Source organism: Camelus bactrianus, chromosome 10 (assembly GCF_048773025.1).
Source record: "Camelus bactrianus isolate YW-2024 breed Bactrian camel chromosome 10, ASM4877302v1, whole genome shotgun sequence".
NCBI lineage: Eukaryota > Metazoa > Chordata > Mammalia > Artiodactyla > Camelidae > Camelus > Camelus bactrianus.
The window spans coordinates 65,090,086-65,108,125 of record NC_133548.1 but is presented as its reverse complement, the minus strand read 5'-3'; the positions used below and the strand labels follow the sequence as shown (position 1 = coordinate 65,108,125).

The following is an 18,040-nucleotide window of genomic DNA, read 5'->3' as shown; positions in this document are numbered from 1 at the left end:
GGAATGTTCAGAATCACCAACATGGGCATTTGAATCCGGCAAAAGACACCGGTGTCGTTCCACAGCCCTGGGGGGCAACACTTTGATCAATTCAAATCCAAACTGATTTTTTTTAAAGAGAAAAGAGTTTTAACAGCAGTTTTAAAAGCCAGCATGATGTTTCAGAACTTGAGATTTGGCTTCCAAAGCAAAGCATCTCAGAATGGGAGATGTTTTTTAAGAAAAGTGAAAATGTATTTTCCACTTTCGCCCTGTGTAAATGGCCTTACCTTAAAGGCGAGGTCATTAGCTCCCACACATCACCCAGGCATTAGCCCTGCTTCAGTATCTATCTGCTCGCCCCTCTGTATTCACAAACTCATACGTTCCACAGCTGACCCAAACCCTTCCTGCCTCCCATGACCAAAGCCCTCTCTCCAAATGTTACTCTCTGCCTTCAAACTATTTGGCCAAAAGAAAGAAGAAAGAGGCAAAGTTGACCATCTCCAGGTCGAGAGAACCAAGGTACGCAGAAAAAAAACAGAAAACAAAATTTAAAAAGTTTACACTCAAGGAGCTTTGCAGTAAGACTCAAACCTGGGGTGTGGTAAGCCCCGTAATTCACTCAGGGAGTATTTACTAATTTGTGATGGGGCTACAGCCATAAACAAGACAACCCTGTCTTTGTCCTTAAGGAGCTTAGAGCCCACGGGGCGGGGGGTGGGGTGTCAAATAAACAGGCCTTTGTAATACATGTGGTTAAATGCTGTGATGTGGGAATGACCAGAAACTGTTTCAGAGAGGAAGTTATATCTACTGAAGATCTGAAGGTGGAGAAGGAGATGGAGGGAACAACAGGGGAGGGTCCAGACAGAAGGACCAGCATGTTCAAAGACTCAGGGACAATGAAGTCTCCTACATCCTACGGTTGCCAAGGCATAGGATGTGCATGAGGATATGGAAGCGAAAGTCCAGGAGGCCAGCAATCAGCGACCAGGAGATAATACTTAATAAATCAGAATTTACCTTGTCAAAAGCAATGGAGAGGACTTAAAAGCATTTTCAAGAAGGAAGTACTAAATTCAGATTTGGGTTTTAATAAAGATATAAACATAGTGAGGGAAAACGTAATGGAGGGAAAGGTAAAATCCAGCCCAGACAGATTGTAGATTGTCTCCCAGCAGAGAGAAAATTTGACTTTGACTTTGAAGGACGTAGGGTTCTGATGGCTAGAGTGGTCCACCATTCCAGGTGGAGGGTGGAGCAGAGACCAAAAGGTACAACCTAGGTGTGTATTTGTTGGTTCGTTTGAGATTGTATTATGTTGAATGCATAACCAAGAGTATAAATCACAACGTAACAATCATTTATGTTTCTTAAGGAATGACCAATGGCATTAAGTTTGGAGTCCAGGGCATGTGAGAAGAAAGAGTGAGAAATAAATGTATTTGACCTTGAGTAAGGAAGAGTGAGAGAGAAATTTACAGGTGACCTTGAGTGCTGCCCTAAGGTGTAAGCTGCAGGGGAACCACTGGTGAGATTACTAAGTGGTCTAATTTCTACCATAAATCATAGCTTTGAAAATTTCATTCTGCCCACCCACTCTTTCCCTTTTTTTTTGATCTTTGTAAACTAAGTAGCTTAGAGACAAGGGCAGTAGAAGAGAAAAACACACAATCTATGTTTGGCTTACTGGGTCCTCTATCATCATTCCCATCAATACCACTAACTTGTTGACTTAGAGCAGGAAGAGGTTGAATTTCTGGGTTTTCAGCTCTCTTTAGAAGGCAAGGAAATGTTCCGTGAGGGTCCTGTCCTGGCACTGCCCTGACTCCCGTGGAGCCCAGGATGAGTCACCACTGGGACAGGTGCAAAGGGCAGGGGCACAAGCTGTGAGAGATGAATGAGAATGAGGCTGCTGTTTTTGTGACTTTTTATAAACCATTCACATTTCTTTTTGTTTGGCTGCCACTGAGGGTGCCTGCGCTTTTTAGCATATCCAGGAAGAAACAGTCTTTGATGCCACTTTACATTGGCACATGCTTTGTAGTCATTTGCAGTCAGTTGGCAAGGCCAGCGAGGCTCCTAAACTGAGACATTTTCTCATGAAAGTGTGTTATCCTTACTCCCTATTCTTCTCCCACCAAGAAACACAAAGAGGAGGGATAAGTAGTGCTTGTTACAATGGGCATCATAATTTCCAACACGTTTTGTGCACCTACTATGTGCCAGGCACCATGCTGAGCTTTGACAGAATTAAAGGATTGGTCCTTACAGCGGGAGTGTGAGGGAGGTCCTAGAATTACCCGCATCTCACCTTTCAAGATGGCGAAACTGAAGCAGGGCAGATATGGGCAACAGAAGATTATTTCTGTATTAGCTTTTTGGGTCCAAGATATTTGGTTATCATGAGACATGAGTTGATAAGTTAAATTTCATGTCACATAGACGTAAGCTCAGGGAGGGCCCGTGAATTTACACGTGCATAGAATGGGAAAGTCATTGTCTTGCAAATGCTGTGGCCTCCATTTGGTGTCAGAGTCTGGTCTCTGCTGTTCTTCAGCACAAGTGACAACAGGGTATTTCTATAATGGTCCATATGCAAGGCCGTTAACGCTAACTCACTTGTGAACAAGGACTTTCAGAAACTCAAGTTTCCAGAGATGTATATGTTAACCCTTTGAACAACCTAATTTGCCCCTCAGGAGAATAAAAAGTCAATTAGATTAGGTTGAATATATGTAAAAATAAATCCAGATTCAAAATCTAGTCTTTAAATGGGGAACCAAGGGTCTGATTATCACACACACATACGCGCGCACACACTCATGAATTCTGTTTTCTTAGAGACAGTAGAAACTCTTAAATACATAAGAAAAAATGATTGATGCTTTTGACAAAGAGAAGATTTCAGAAAGCCCACACTTGGCATAAAAATCAAAACTGTCAGCTTGCACAATCGTTTATAAGTAGGAATGGTTGAACATTGCCACATTTGGGTTCATGGAACATCTCGAGCTGTTTCTTAAACATTTAGGGTTTGGGCAAAACCAGAAAGACTTTCACCAACCACTTTTTCCCTTAATTTGTAAACCCAGATTTAAAAGAAATGTAATCCATATGCTTCTGATTCATTTACACTTAGCTCATCAAAATCGTGTTTTATATCAATTACTTGATGCCCCCAAATCCCTGAGTCTTTCAAGTCTTTTCCCTTAGAAACAAGAATTTGAATTTGGTTTGTTGTTGTTTTAAGATCATTTTTTTTCCCTCTGTAGTAGATTTATTCTACTTCGAAGGATTGCAATTTGATGGAAAACTGAGAAATACATGGTTTAAGTGGGTTCTAAGTTAGGCAGCCCACATGTGGCTTCCATCTAATTTTCCCATCTATCTGTTACAAGGTTTTCTTTTCTATTTATTGACTTTTCTATAATTATATTGTTCTCTGTGTACCTATGTCAATTGTTTTTATCATTGAAAAGGGGGCTTGCTTTGGGGCACATATAAAGTTGCAGTGAAGCATTTATAAAAAACTCCCTGATCGCTACTGAGAAAGAAAAAACATCCCTTGATGTCCAGAACTGATAGGGCACCCACAGCCAGGCTGTTTTTTTTGTTTGTTTTTGTTTTTGTTTTTGTTTTTTTTGATGGAGGTACTGGGGATTGAACCCAGGACCTAACGCAAGCTAAGCGTGCACCCTACCGCGGAGCTACACCCACCTCACCCCTCCCAAGCTGTTTTGTTCTGTTGGACATAAACATTTTACAGGACACCAACCTCAGACAGGGTTGCTCTGAGAGCATGTTAAAATGAGACAAAAGAAGGCCACTTCATAATTTCATCTAAAAATAGATATAAACAAGGTCACTGTGTAACCCACAAAACACCAAAAATTCCCCTCTTGTGCTGAATGAGTGACAAATATTTCTCTACTTAGCCATAGAATCAACCTCACTTTCTGACAGCTTACAACCTAGAACAAATCCCGGCTTCGTTAGACTCTCCTTAAATCACCCAAGCAAAGCCCAAATCCTATAATAGGTTCTTTCTAACACGCCCCAGCTGAGACACCCTCTGGTCCCCAGAATGTACGGTCTCCCTTCCTGCAGCAAGGGATAACCCCAACAGGTGTGTTCCTGATGCTCTTTGGCTGAGGGCGTTGGCAATTTAAAAAGGATGCCCCCAGGTCCTCTGTGAGCCCCTACGCTCACCTCCTCTAAAGATCGAAAGGGGGCCCATTCCAGAAGGAAGAAAAGAAAGGAGTCTGGGGAATCTCTGGGCTCTGAGGATGGGGTGCTGAAAGACGGAGCAGCGAGAGGCCCTTGTGCTGTGTGGTGGGAAAGCCTGAGCTGTTAACTCAGGATTTGGTTTTTGTGCTACCACTGTGTGATCTTCGACAAGTTGCTTAGCCTCCATTGCCTCATCTGTTAAGTGGGGATAATCACACCTTCCTTCCATGGTTGTTTATGATGGAGGAAAATGAGCTAATATGCATATAGTGCCTGCACCTCCTCCTGTATAAGGTTCCCAGATTTAGCAAATAAAAACACAGAATGCCAGAGTGCCCTGCACTGTATCTGGCAACCCTCTCCTGTGCCTCCCACACTCAATGGGACTAGAATTACATGTAGGTACCATAGTATATCAGGTGTGCTACGAAGTAAAATAGCGACACCCAACCCAGGAACCACAGAAATTTCATCCTCATTGAAAGCTCATTGGAACAGAAAGAAAATGAGAGTATTTACTAGACCCAAAGCACATGTTCAATGTTAAGGAGAGGTAGAAATTACACTTCCATGCAGGAAACTGAATGGAAAAGATTTGTCTCTAAATAAGATCCATACATAGAAAACAAACTATGGTTACCAAAGGGGAAAGGAATGGGGGAGGGATGAATCAGGAGTTTGGGGTTAACAGAAACACGTTACTGTATATAAAATGGATAAACAATGAGGACCTACTGTATAGCACAGGGAACTATATTGAATATCTTGTAATAACATATAATGGAAAAGAATCTGAAATATATATATATATATGTATGTATGTGTGTATAACTGAATCACTTTGCTGTACACCGGAAACTAACAGTATAAATGGACTACACTTCAATAAAGAACAAAATTTTTTTAATCAAATAATTAAATAAATAAGTTCCATAATTCGCCACTATGGCTGCAATTCGTACATAAAAACTACAAAGTAGGGTCCGTGATTTGCAACTGTGACTGCAGAATTGTTCTTACATTCTTGCTTTTCTGAATAACAATCTATATGGTTTTTTTTTATGAGAGAGAAAGTAACAATGCGATTTAATATGTTTTCTTTTGTGTTTTCAAGGAGAAAATTGCTCCGCAAGATCAGATAAACAGACATTTGACAAGGCCACCCCCAGATTATAAAGACCAAAGAAGAAACGTAGGCAGTGTGCAGCCCACTGCTCAGTATTCTGGTAAGTGTTCTTAAAAACTGATAAAAACCCTAACTGCGGAAGGATGCAAACTGTTCAGTGTTTAGTATTTCCTCCTTTCCCATCTCTTACTTAACTGTAACATCTTTCTTAGAATCCTTCTCCAGCTCCTGTTTAACGTTCAGATCAAGACCCAACTTGAATATTTTTCAGTCCACTCAGCAGTTTCTCTTGCTTATTCTTGTTCCTCAATCACATATTTCACTGCTCACCACACCACCTGAGTCAAAAAAAAGGGTAAATATTTTCTAACTGCTAGGTTCAACCGTGCTCCTCCCAACAGCGTATCTTGATCCAGATAGTGTAAGGTAAGCAGACATTTCTCCCTGTTAGTCACATTTGTAATTCGCATGAAGCCCAGTCTTTCTATCTTCACCTTTGAGCTCATGTCCCTAAGACAAATAGCCCTACTGCCCGCAAACAATTGAAAAGCAAATTAAGTCTTTATGAAGTCTCTCAAAAATTACCAAGGTGACTTGCATTTAAAATACAAAGCAAAACTTCTTTTTTTTTAATTAAGCTTTTTTAAATTTCAGAATTTTCCAATATTATTTCTCAAAAAATTTAAAATTTGGAAAATAAACAAAGTAAAATTCAAAAACTTTTATTGTTTCTGTGGTTATGGGAGAATACCACATATGAGGATTCTTTTTTCCTTTCCTTTTCTGTGTATTTTTTTTTAATTTTGTTTTCTATTGAAGTGTAGTTGATTTATGTTAGTTTCAGGTGTACAGCAAAGCGACATATACATACCTCAACCTATTTTTTTCAGATTATTTTCCATTATATGTTATTTCAAGAAATTGAATATAGTTCCCTGTGCTATACAGCAGATCCTTGTTATTTATCTATTTTATATACAGTAATATGTATTTATCCTAATTTATCCAAACTCCTAACTGATCCCTCCCCTACCCTTTCCCCTTTGGTAACCGTAGTTTGTTTTCTATGTCTGTGAGTTGATAGAGCCCTCAAGACAACACAGGTGGCCTTAAAATCTCTCTCCTCCCACACTGTGAACTCCAAAAGAACCTCTCTCAAACCTAGCCTGTGCTGCCCTGCCTTCTAGTCAGCATCCATTCGGGTCTTTTCTGCCCAGAACTCTCTGCACCTTCTCATGTAAATTAATCTTGTCCTCGAGTTTCCCAAGTTCTGTCTGCTTTACCTGTTGCCTTCTTCTGTCCACCTGTCCTGGAAGCCATAACGGATACTCTCTAAAGAAGAAGGGGCTGTGAATATTTCTGTTTATAAATATTTTCTGATCCTGTTAAGTGTAGAAATAGATATGTTGTTCTAATTTGTTTAAACTCTTTCAAACGCACCAGATTGCCTGTCTCCACTAAAAGTCGGAATGGGATACGTGTATTCCACGCTCTAAGATGACTTTGCCTCAGGGCAAAAACAAGATTCTCTTTTTGAGTCTGTCCTCAAGGAGGCTGAAAGGCAAGATGGGTTTTACTTGGAATGTGACTTATACCTTCTTATACGTTGGCCTGTTGGTGGGTTTAGGGGAAGCTAAGAGCCCTTTGAAATATTATATAAAATTCAAGGGGAATGTTTCAGCTTTTCTTTTCCCATCCATATAAAAGATCCCCAAGGAGAGCAGTCAGCCTGGATTGGTGGTTCTCCCATGTTATCAGGGATCCAGGCTTCGTCTTTCTGCTCCACCTTCTTGAGCATGTAATTTCTTCCATCTTAAGGGTTGCCTTGTGGCCACCACATCACCAGCTTTCATACCGTATTCCAGATAGAGAGGTGAAAGAAGGGAAAAGGTAAAATGGCCTCCCAAAGGATTCAAATTCCCTTTCTAAGGCAGGTTTTTTTCAGCACTCACTTGTAACATCTACCTTTAGCCAGAATTTCTTCCTATGAACACCCCACCCCCATCAGCAAGAAAGAGGGAAATGTGCTTTTTCACCTGGGCACATGGCTGCTAAGTCAGGGTTCTGTTTCTAAGGAAGACAGGAGGTTGGATATTTGGGAGGGACTTAGCTCCCATAGCACATATGGGCATCTTCCTAAGAGAGGTGTCCTTGGCATCCAACTGCTAATGCTACCGAATATAAATTCAGTTCAGGTGCCAGCTGCACCGTGAGGCCAAAGACACTGAAATGTCGGAGTTTGGAGCAGTGAAAGGTTGATTGCAGGGCCGAGCAAGGAGGACGGGGTGGCGCATGCCCAAGAAAACCTCAAACTCCCCGAAGGATTTCAGCAAAGCATATTAAAAGGGCAGATGAGGCGGGGAGCGTCTCAGGGTATGTGATCAGCTCGTGCACATTTCTCTAATTGGCTGATGTGGAGGTAACAGGGCGGTCAACACCATCAACCCCCAGGGGCCAGACGGTCTGGGGGCCACGCGCTGTTGATCATCAAGTAGTTAATTTCTTCCCTTCGGTGGTGGTTTTCAGCATCTGAAAAACTCAGGAACTATACATGAGGTCCTATTATCTGGGCACTTCAGAGAGGAGCTGCAGCAGAGGATGTGGGGAGGGGTCTGTCCTGGGAAGGCCCCACAGGGTCCTGCTCTGTTAGCCTGACCCCCAAAGGGTAAGAACCCCTGCTCTAGAGAGCTGTACCTCCCGTGTCTTCCGAGAATGAAATAAGCAACAAACCCCGTGAACTTTTTATCGCTTTTTACTTTGACCTCAGCACAATAATAATCCCCCGGCCCAGAGGGTAAAATCAGAAAAGATGTGTGAGAAGCGCCTGGAACAATTCCTACCACATACGAGGGGCTTCTAAATATTAACTGTGATTAACATTTTGTGACCTGTATGGGAATTCTCTCTATTCTGGTTGTTTAAAAAGACTCTCTCCTCATAAGTCTTCATAGGGTATATTGTTATAGAGGGACCTAGAGGGAGTGGTTCTTAAGACCTCTAAATGTTTTCCCATAGCATTTTCATTGTGTAAATCCCCTCTTCATGACACCGTCAGATACCGAGATGCTGGGGCTCCACCTCATCAGCCGTCTGTGAACTGAGTCACTGTGCAAGTATCTCCTGTCTGACTCTTCATCGAACACTTACTGCCCTACACAGTCGGGGCCTGGGCTCAGTCTGGAGATGAGGAGTTATAAGAGATTGCTCCTGCCTTCAAGAGCTGTGGAGTCTAGCTGGGGATATATTTTAATGCAAATAGCAAGGCCTTGTCTTTCAAGTTGTGCACCACGCTGGTATCCTCAAACGTGGGGGCTGTCCCAGGGCTATAAGTGCAGCCGTGGTCTTCTCACACTGCCGTTCTCATCTTCGTATGTGGGTCTAGTTCTCTCTTTCTCAGTGTCTCTGTTTCTCTGGGCCTCCCTGCCTCTCTGCAGGGAGAGGACGTTAAAAAAGTATCTTTATCCAGGTTGCTTTGCTTCAATCTCTCATTCACTTATTCATTCATCCGTTCATTCAATCAATATCAACTGAATACCTTCTGGGCACCATCCATCAGACTTGGAGATTCTGAGAGTGAACAAAACTGGCAAAAATTCTTTCTCTCCGGGAACTTATCATGGAACAGGCACTTGTATATATCTTTCTGGCATTCCATTTTTACCTCTCAAGGTGTTTTCCCATTGATGATTTTAACCTCCCCAAGCCAAAAAGATTTTATAAATGAGTACTGCTCACCACACAATAGGCCAATAAATTAGAGACAAGGTGTTGAGGTGAGGAATGATGACTATCTGGAAAGCCAGAAGACCAAGAAGACGGGGGACTAACATCCTGGAGAACCATTTTACCCAAGTTAGAATTCAGGCTCCTTTTATACTAAAAAGGGGAGGGGATGTTGTTGGTTACAAACTTCTTGGTGTCAGAATCCTTTGTTCTTGCAGCTGTCCATCTAGATCAGGTCACTATGTTTCTATAAACCTCCAAGACAAATGATATTCTCTATTCTTGAACTTTTTGTCTCTATATGAATGGAAAAGTATTTTATCCTCAAAGGTCAAAGCCTTGAGAATGGGCTTTCCTGATGTTTCAGACTACAGACAACATTCTTTTACAAAAGGTGCAGAACCAGCATGACTCAGCACAGGAAACAGCACAGGGTTAGAGCTAAAGGAACAGATCTAACATGGAGACAGATTTGTTCTTCCCTATTACAGTTTCAGTGTGTGAGCTCATCACTGGTCTGATACGTGGTGCCTCCCTATTCAGCAGCCTAAGATGGACTGGTCCCACACTCAGTCACTTATCTACAGGCATCAGTGTAACTGGCAGGCACTTTGAGGCTCCTTGGATTTCCCAATACAAAGGCTCAATGCGAAATGAAAACTTCAAAGAGCAAATGCAGCTTGAGAGAGGAGGCTGGGACAGCAGGGAAAGCTTAATGAAGGATCTTGGATCTTGGACCTTGGCCTGAGACTTTGAAGAAAAGATAGGGCTTGGTGAGGTAAGAAGGGCATCACAAGGGAAGGAAATGACATGGGCAGAAGTAGCTCATGTATATAAAATAGATAAGGAACAGGATCCTACTGTAGAGCACAGGGAACTGTATTCAATACCTTGTAATAGCCTATAATGAAAAAGAACATGGAAAGGAATATAGCTGAGTCACTATGCTATAAACTAGAAATTAACACAGCATTGTAAACTGACTATACTTCAATAAAAACTATTTTTTTTAAGTAGCTCATGGTGTATGGACAACAATACAATAGTGAGGGCTCCTCCCAGAGCAGAGTGCTTTCTGTATGGAAACGAGCACTCGAGCCTGGATTACACTGAATTCAGATGTTTGAAGAGATGGGAGTTTACGTATCTTGTGGCAACTTCTTGAACGGCGATGATGCAGATGAAAATTGGACATGATTTCCGAGGCCATAGATTTGGGCTCTTAATCTAGTAGCCGTGTATAGAATCCCTCTGCACTTTCTAATTTGGACCCTGGGGTAACCGGTAACATGGGTTTCGTGACAAGTGGCTAATCAGAGTTGTAGTCTTTAGTCTTGGGACAGAGTGAAGCTAATTCCAAATGGAAGATTGACTATCACATCCCTTCTATGCTTCCAGAAGCAGAATAAAGTAAATCCTAAGAAATAGAACTATTCTATTTCACTATCTTTCTATGGTATATAAACTCTTGACCAAGGAGTAACTTAGGGTGATAACTTCCCCCTTTCCCAAAAGCTGTCTTATTCCTTTTATATATGTGCTGTGATGACTGTCTCTTTATTTGCTCTTAGACCCAAAGGCAGGTTCAGAGTTGATAAGCGATTGTAAATTGCTATGAAAGAGGAGCTGACCTGCTGTTATGAACTAATATAATCATCTTCTTGTTCTTAGGTGGCTCATCGGCAGTGAGTTTAAACTCTAACCAGGCTTTGGCAAACCCAGTTTCAACACACACCATTTTAACTCCAAATTCCAGCCTCATGTCTACTTCTCATGGGACAAGAATGCCATCCTTATCCACAGCAGTTCAGAACATAGGGATGTATGGGACCCTGCCTTGCAGTCAACCTGGCACGTACAACATCACTTCAGGAATGAGTCAGCTGACCCCACAGAGAAACCCAAACCAACTGCTAGCAAATCAAAACAACCCTCTGATGCCACGGCCGCCTACTCTAGGGTCCAGTAATAATAATAACGTGGCCACTTTTGGAGCTGGATCCGTTGGCAATTCGCAGCAATTAAGACCAAACTTAACCCACAGTATGGCAAGCAGGCCTGCCCAGAGGACGTCGAACGTGATGGTCACATCCAACACGACGGCACCAAACTGGGCCTCTCAAGAAGCAACAACCAAACAGCAGGAGGCGCTGAAGTCCGCAGGAGTCCGCTTCCCCGCGGCTACGCCTGCAGCCTACACCCCAAACCAGTCACTGCAGCAGACCGCAGGTAGCCAGCAATTTGCCCAGAGAGCGGTTGCTCCTCCTAGTCAGTTAACGCCAGCGGCGCAAATGAGACCCATGAGCCAAATGAGCCAGACATTAAATGGACAAACCATGGGTCCACTCAGAAGTCTGAATCTCAGACCCAATCAGCTCAGCACACAGATTTTGCCGAATTTGAACCAGTCAGGCACGGGGTTGAGTCAGTCGAGGACAGGCATAAGCCAGCCACCATCCCTGACGCCCGGCAATTTCCCTTCACCCAACCAAAGTTCCAGGGCTTTTCAAGGAGCTGACCATGGCAATGACTTAGCTTTTGACTTTCTCAACCAACAGACTGATAACATGGGCCCAGCCCTAAACAGTGATGCTGACTTCATTGATTCTTTATTGAAGACAGAGCCTGGTAATGATGACTGGATGAAAGACATCAATCTTGATGAAATCTTGGGGAACAACTCCTAAAGGAGGAAAGGGAGACAATTCGCAGACTCCAAGCATGCAAAGGCAGTATTTCACGAGGACTCCGTGAAGGCCAAACGGTTGACTTTCACTTGGACTCCTATGATACCTTGGCTGAAACGGGGAAAGCAGGAAGTAACTGTAGCGGCGAGCATTTTGGTCCAAATGCTCGTTTTAAATCTCAAACCTGAACGTAAAACATTGGGGTCACTTTTCCCTGTCGAAACTCCAGGACACAGTATCCAGTTTACCCAAACAGAGCTGTGATGTTGATGTGTAATTAGTTGTGTAAAATGGGCTTCCCAAGCTCCTCTTCGCCCTGAAGGAGAAGTCATAGAACCCATAGCTGGTTTAACCCCCACGTCACGCAGAGGTACTAGTTCCAAGCCACAAGCTACAAATCCCCTCATTTGCTCTAATTGATACATAAGTGTGCTTTAATCTCTCTACTCTGTTTTTCATTTAGATTTTCTAAAACTTCCAGGGTAGATCGAAATGCTGTAGGTTTGTTTAGAGTACCCAAACAGTGTCCTAAGTCAAGGAGAAGTGGAGAGCCCAGAGAACATTCCGTGGATGATAGATTTTCTTCCCCAGATTCACCCCCTCACTTTTTCACTTTTCCCACACGTCCTCCACTTCAGCGAGATGCTGTGTCTAGTGATGAAACAAGAACACAGAGCTGTCCAACTTCATTTGGGCTTCCACAACTAATTTCTGAATCCAGCTTCTGAGTCTTGGCTACAATCATGACCTGTGGCTAATCATACTGAAATATTAGTGCGCACCTGTCTGCATCAGATTTCACTGTTTAAAAAAGAAAACCCTCCACTGGGCGAGGCTCTAAAGAAGATGTATTTGACCACAGATAACTTGGTCTTATTGTGATGATGCCTGCGGGTTAGCTCCCAAGCTGAGTGGGAAATCGAGCCCTCTCTGCTTATTTTGATGACCAGAGACTGATTTGTAAGAAAAGGAAGTTTGGAGACCAAAACGGAGAAGGTATCACGTTTTGGTTGAAGAAAACAAAAGATCAGGACCAGGGACAGCAGGTACCGGCGGGTGCAAATCTATTTCATGGGGTTTGAGGGAAGGCATCATTGAGAGGAAAAACAATCTGCCTTTATTTGGACACATTATTTGGGAGAACAACTGAATAGAATGTGCTGTTAGTTGCCATCTATTCATTCTTCTGTCCCCAATGTGATGAATCATTGCCACATGCTAGATGGGCCCATCGTATCCAGGTTTTCTCCCTCAGGGCTGAGCATTGTATCAAAGAAAAAGGTCCTGTTGAGTCATGTAACAGAGCAGCTGTAAAATGGGGAAGATGTGGGCTGATGTGGGATGTATGCGAAATAGCACTATCATTTTCCTCATTCCAGAGGAACACAGGTTATCGCCAGCCTTCTTAGCCATACACTCACGTATTCAATTATCAAATGATATTTAACTGAAGTCATTTAATAACTCTTTAAATACCTGTTCTAAAAAGAACACATTTGGAGAGTTCTGCAAAGCCCTCTCCCAATCTTCAAAATGTCTAGAAGCACTCTTCCTTTGACACAATACCAACATCACTGGCCTGGAATCGTTTCTGTGCTAGGTTGTAAATATAAATAAATGACTTGTTTTGTAAACTTTTGTAAAGAATATTTTGGTAGAAATCCTTAAAGCATATTCTTTGGGTTATATTTATACATATGTGAAATAAATATACTATCAAAAGGTTATATTTTATACAAAAAGTAAATTGTTACCTTTTGTATGCTAATATACAAAGTTTTGTATAATAGGATGGTTTATTTTTAGCTCTACACTTAAACCATAGGTGGTCAAGTGGGAACTTTTGAAAACTATCAAGAGGCTTGTTAGGCAAATTTCTATTCTGAAACCTCAATAAGAAAGCATTCCAGGTTTCAATTCTTTCCTTTTTTTTTTTTTTTTCTGCTCCCGAATTCTTTTTGAAACCCATAGTTCTTGTGTCTTGTTGGATTATTCTGCTGTGCACATTGTACTGGTCCTTGTTGCATGTGGCCTACTGTGTGTTTTCCCATTTTATAAAACAGTGTTTCTCCATGCAGAAAAGCAAGGAAAACATTATGTACATACAAACACTTTTCTTTTATGGCTCCTCCATGTTACTGTATATATCTGCCAGCACTTCCCAGTTACATGCCTGTGATTCAGCTTATTTTTACCCTAACATAGTCTGTTTCGTAGTAGCTATCAAATTTAAGAGATCAAGCAATCAGAATGTTTGGATTTTCTTAATGTGAATTTCATAATTAATGTCTATTTATTCAGCTATTCATTAAAATACAGGATTCTTTGGGGGAAAAAAATGGTGGAGTCTATAGCTTCTGTTTGTTGGCAGCCTATTACCAAAGATGATGTAATTTCCCTGAAAGCTGAGATAATGACGATTTGATAGATGTGACCAAAACTCCAGGATTTACAACGTAAAAGCTATTGGAATACAATCTCCCTTTTATAGAAATACCAGACTACTTAACTGTCAGCATTGTTTATCATTCTGACATAGTATACAGGAGGTAGAAGTAATTTTTCTTTTTTTCCTTTTTAATTCAAAGACTAGACAGTAATTGAAGCAAAGAAGTCATTCTTGGCTTTGTGTTAAGCCCAGTGGCGACCGGTAACTCTGCTCTAAGTGGATGCACTAATATTACTTGCATTACTGTAACTGTACCCCAAACTGTAAAGATGTCAACTTGTAAAACAAGTATTTTGTATGGTGTGTCATTTCCTGTGTTAAAGAAAAATAGTTTAAAAAATTTCAGACGTGGTTCTCTTGTATGAAATCCCGCTTTCAGTCACCAACCATATTTTGGTTCTATCACAGAAAGTTCAGAAAACTACTGACAGTGATGGGCAAGTTTCTTCTCCAGGAAGCTTCTGACGCTGGTAAAATGCTGACTTGTCTCATTTCACTGTTCTTTGCTTCGCTTAGAAAGTTTGTATTAGGACACCATATGCACAGCAGCTACTAAATACTCGAGAAACACTGCCTGATTCTCAGGCTCAGTGGGTCTTTGCCTGGCCTGCTGTGTGGCCTTTGGCCAGACCAGGCTGAGTGAACATGGGGCCAGGTAAACACAGCCTCCCTGGGCAGATTTACACAGTCCTCCTTGGGAGTCAAGGAGGTTGAGAGAAAGATGGGCATTGGTAGGAGGCCAGGGGAACCATTCTACCCAATTTTCTTGCTCCATTGCTGACATGTGTTGTTCCGTTGTCCCTTTGCCCTCTGCCAAAGAAGATGTGTGACATCATCCTTATTAGCATTATTAATGGAGCAATAATAAAATTGGTATTTTATATAGTGCCTGTCCAATGATTCTGGAAGGTTGTAAACAAATAAAAAAAATTAACATCAGGAAAAATAAATAAAAGGCACACAAATTAAGAGAAAGAAATGTGTAAATCTAGAATTGCCTGTGAATCCTAGGATATACCCATGGAAGGATACCTGAGAGGAAATGAGAGTAAAAGTGAGTGCAAAAGAGAGAAAACAGCTCAGTGTCTTCCTCCTCTGCACCCCAAAGTCACTACAAATTCTTAAACATTCCATCTGCCACTTGCATTTTGTGTCTCTGGGACTGTGTTTCCTCACTCAGAGAGGGCTGGGGGCTGAGACAGCGCTGCATTTCTTCCCAACTCTAAAACTCTGGGATTGACTTTTTTTTTCCAAAATTAAGTGGAAACTTAACCAAAAAGACTCGAATCATCATCATTTTTAAAGAAATCACTGTTCATGCAACCTTTTGAAAATGTTCAGATCGTCAGTCAACTTGATTTAGCAAAGCATCCCATTCTCATTTAAAATTAAATCATAGGAAAATGACATTTCATCAGAAGTAAGCCAGAACTGGTCTGCTGACAAACAGAAAGGCACTGTAGCTGTAAGGTGCCCACTGACTAAATGCAAGTCTTGAAGATTACAAGCTGGAAGGCGGTATTACATGGTGATTTGCTTGTGAGATCATAGAATTTTGTAAAGAAAATATTTGCCTACCAGGGAGGGGAAAACTTTGAGTCGTAGACTCCCTTGGGTGTATGTTAATGAACTCTTGTGAGTTGTGCACAGCAGTATAACATGTTTTAAATACACTCCCTAAGTTACTATAGTAGATGAGGTACAGAGAATACCCTACTATCAACTTCATTGGCAATAATAATGCAACTAAAACACTGCACCACAAGAATTAAGAAACCGTACTGACCTTAGATTCCTAAAACTAAATGCTCTTGTCCCTGACCTGCATGCAATAATATTAGAATGGCTTTTGGGAGGGAGGGTGTAGCTCAGTGGTAGAGCGCGTGCCTAGCATACACGAGGTCCTGGGTTCAATCCCTCCATTAAAAAATACATAAAACTAATTACCTCCCCTAACAAAGAAATGAATATTTTTTAAAAGGCAGGAGGCTTTTGTTTGTCTACATAAACAGCATTTTAAGCTTGCTTTTTACACAACGGAAGCCGCCATTAGCTCCAGCATGAAGATACAGTCTTTATAACACTTAGAGTTCTTTCAGTAAAAGAGAGAGAGAAAGACTAACGTATAAGATTGTGAAAGCACATAGAAGCTTGTTTTAGGGTTCTTTCAGCAAAAGGGGGAGAAGGAGGAAGGGAGAAAGAAGGAAAGGAATCTGGTGGACATTAACTGAAAAGGAGGTAGTTCTGGGTTTGGGCCCAGCTGAATCCTGCAGGTCAACCATGTCATCAAGACTTGGTTCTTTTCTGTCTCTCACCTTTGCTTCCCCGTGTCTAAGCTCCACTCTCGGGCAGGCCCTATGTTCATGGTGGCAAGAGGGTTACTAGAAGCTCCAGACCTTTATCCTCATATGGCCAAGCCCAGCAAGAACAACAGGGGACACTTCCCTTTCAAAATACCCAACTAATCACCTCACAAGCTCTGATTAGGGCACGCGCCCATCCCGGGACCGGCATCTTGGCCAGGGAGGTACCGTGTTCTGACTGACTTGGCCTGAGTCAAGTGCCTATCCCCGGAGACAGAGGTAATGCTAGTACTGCCAAACCACATGGACTGGAAGTGGGAAAGCGGTGATTGCCCAAAGGGAAACCGGATCGCTATTGTCAGGAAGCAAAAAGAGGAAGGAAGGGAGGGAGGGAGGGAGAGAGGGGTGAAGGGAGGAAGAGAGAAAGAGAGATAAATGAAAACACAAATGTCAACTGTAATTTTCTGGCTGCTTTACTTCCACACACACAGTTTTTCCCACAGTTTTGATTTCAAAACCTCACTAACCACTCAAACACACTCACCTGCTCCCCATAAGGAGGCAATCCCAAATCTCATCTACTTACAGCATCCACAACCCAGTCCGGCACACCTAGGTGAGACAGACTCTTTCTTGCAGGTCAAGATGAACTAGCAATGCTTATCCAGCGCTCACTTCAGCAGCATGGATACAAAAAATAAAATAAATTGGAACGATACAGGGAAGATTAGCATTGGCCCTGTGAAAGGATGACAAATTCGTGAAGCATTCTATGTATAAAAATAAAAGGTGTTTATCCATTCCCAGTGTGTTCAGGTGGAGTGAGAACAGGATGATGGTAATAAAGAGTTCTGTTGGGAGAGAAGCTAGCACGTATAGATTACATCCTTCTGTACAAGAAGAATGAGGAGTTTTCTGCTCCGAGCATTCAGTTAAACGGCCTGGGGAGGAGAAGCGTTCACTACTCCCCTCGTTCCGCAGGATGCGTGCCAGCTGCACTTGACATGGGGAATAACTGCCCCTTCCTCGGGGGTATATTACATCAGGTGCTGGGGAGGAGCCGAGGGGGTCAGACTTACTCAGGTCCCAGTTATATCTCCTGCTACAGCCTGCATCTGTCTGACCCTGTGCGGTAATTTTAGCTTAGGACTGAGAAGCTAAGTCCTTTTCAGAAAGTGTCACTAGTTTCTAGCCAGGGCAATGAAACTGCAAATAGTCCAAGTGTCAGAGAAACAGGGAATTGGTTACACAGGTGACGATGAGCTGAGACGGTCAAGAGGGAACGGTGAGGCCATCCTGAGATGAGCAAAAGCAGGAAGCCACTACCACTCCTCCAATGGAGAGACAAACGACAGGGGGCCGGAATCAACACAGATGCTGCAAATTTGCGGACCTGCCTGGTAGGAGTTGGGTCCAGCGAGGAGTTTCAGCTGCTGACAGAGACGCCACTCAGGCCCGAGAGGGAGGAGAAGGAATTCTCTCCGCTCCTGTTCCCTTCTCCTCTCCAGACACTGCAGCTCATTGGCTGAACTCAGCGGGA

The 18,040-nt window shown here is 42.4% G+C and overlaps 1 protein-coding gene and 1 non-coding gene across 3 annotated transcripts in view; both read left to right on the top strand.

The window, feature by feature from the left end:
• The window catches only part of MAML2 (mastermind like transcriptional coactivator 2), a 342,067-nt gene extending 327,525 nt beyond the window's left edge, over positions 1 to 14,542 (top strand). For both annotated transcript variants that reach the window (XM_074372917.1, XM_074372916.1), the window contains 2 exons: positions 5,327 to 5,438; positions 10,733 to 14,542. In XM_074372917.1, coding sequence (XP_074229018.1) covers positions 5,327 to 5,438; positions 10,733 to 11,748 — 1,128 coding nt within the window. In that variant the 3' untranslated portion in view covers positions 11,749 to 14,542. The remainder of the gene's footprint in view (positions 1 to 5,326; positions 5,439 to 10,732) is intronic.
• A 2,633-nt stretch (positions 14,543 to 17,175) lies between these two features.
• On the top strand, positions 17,176 to 17,280 carry LOC123613825 (U6 spliceosomal RNA). Its single transcript, XR_006721267.1, has one exon. It is a non-coding gene; the product is annotated as a U6 spliceosomal RNA (small nuclear RNA).
• The last annotated feature ends 760 nt before the right edge of the window (positions 17,281 to 18,040 follow it).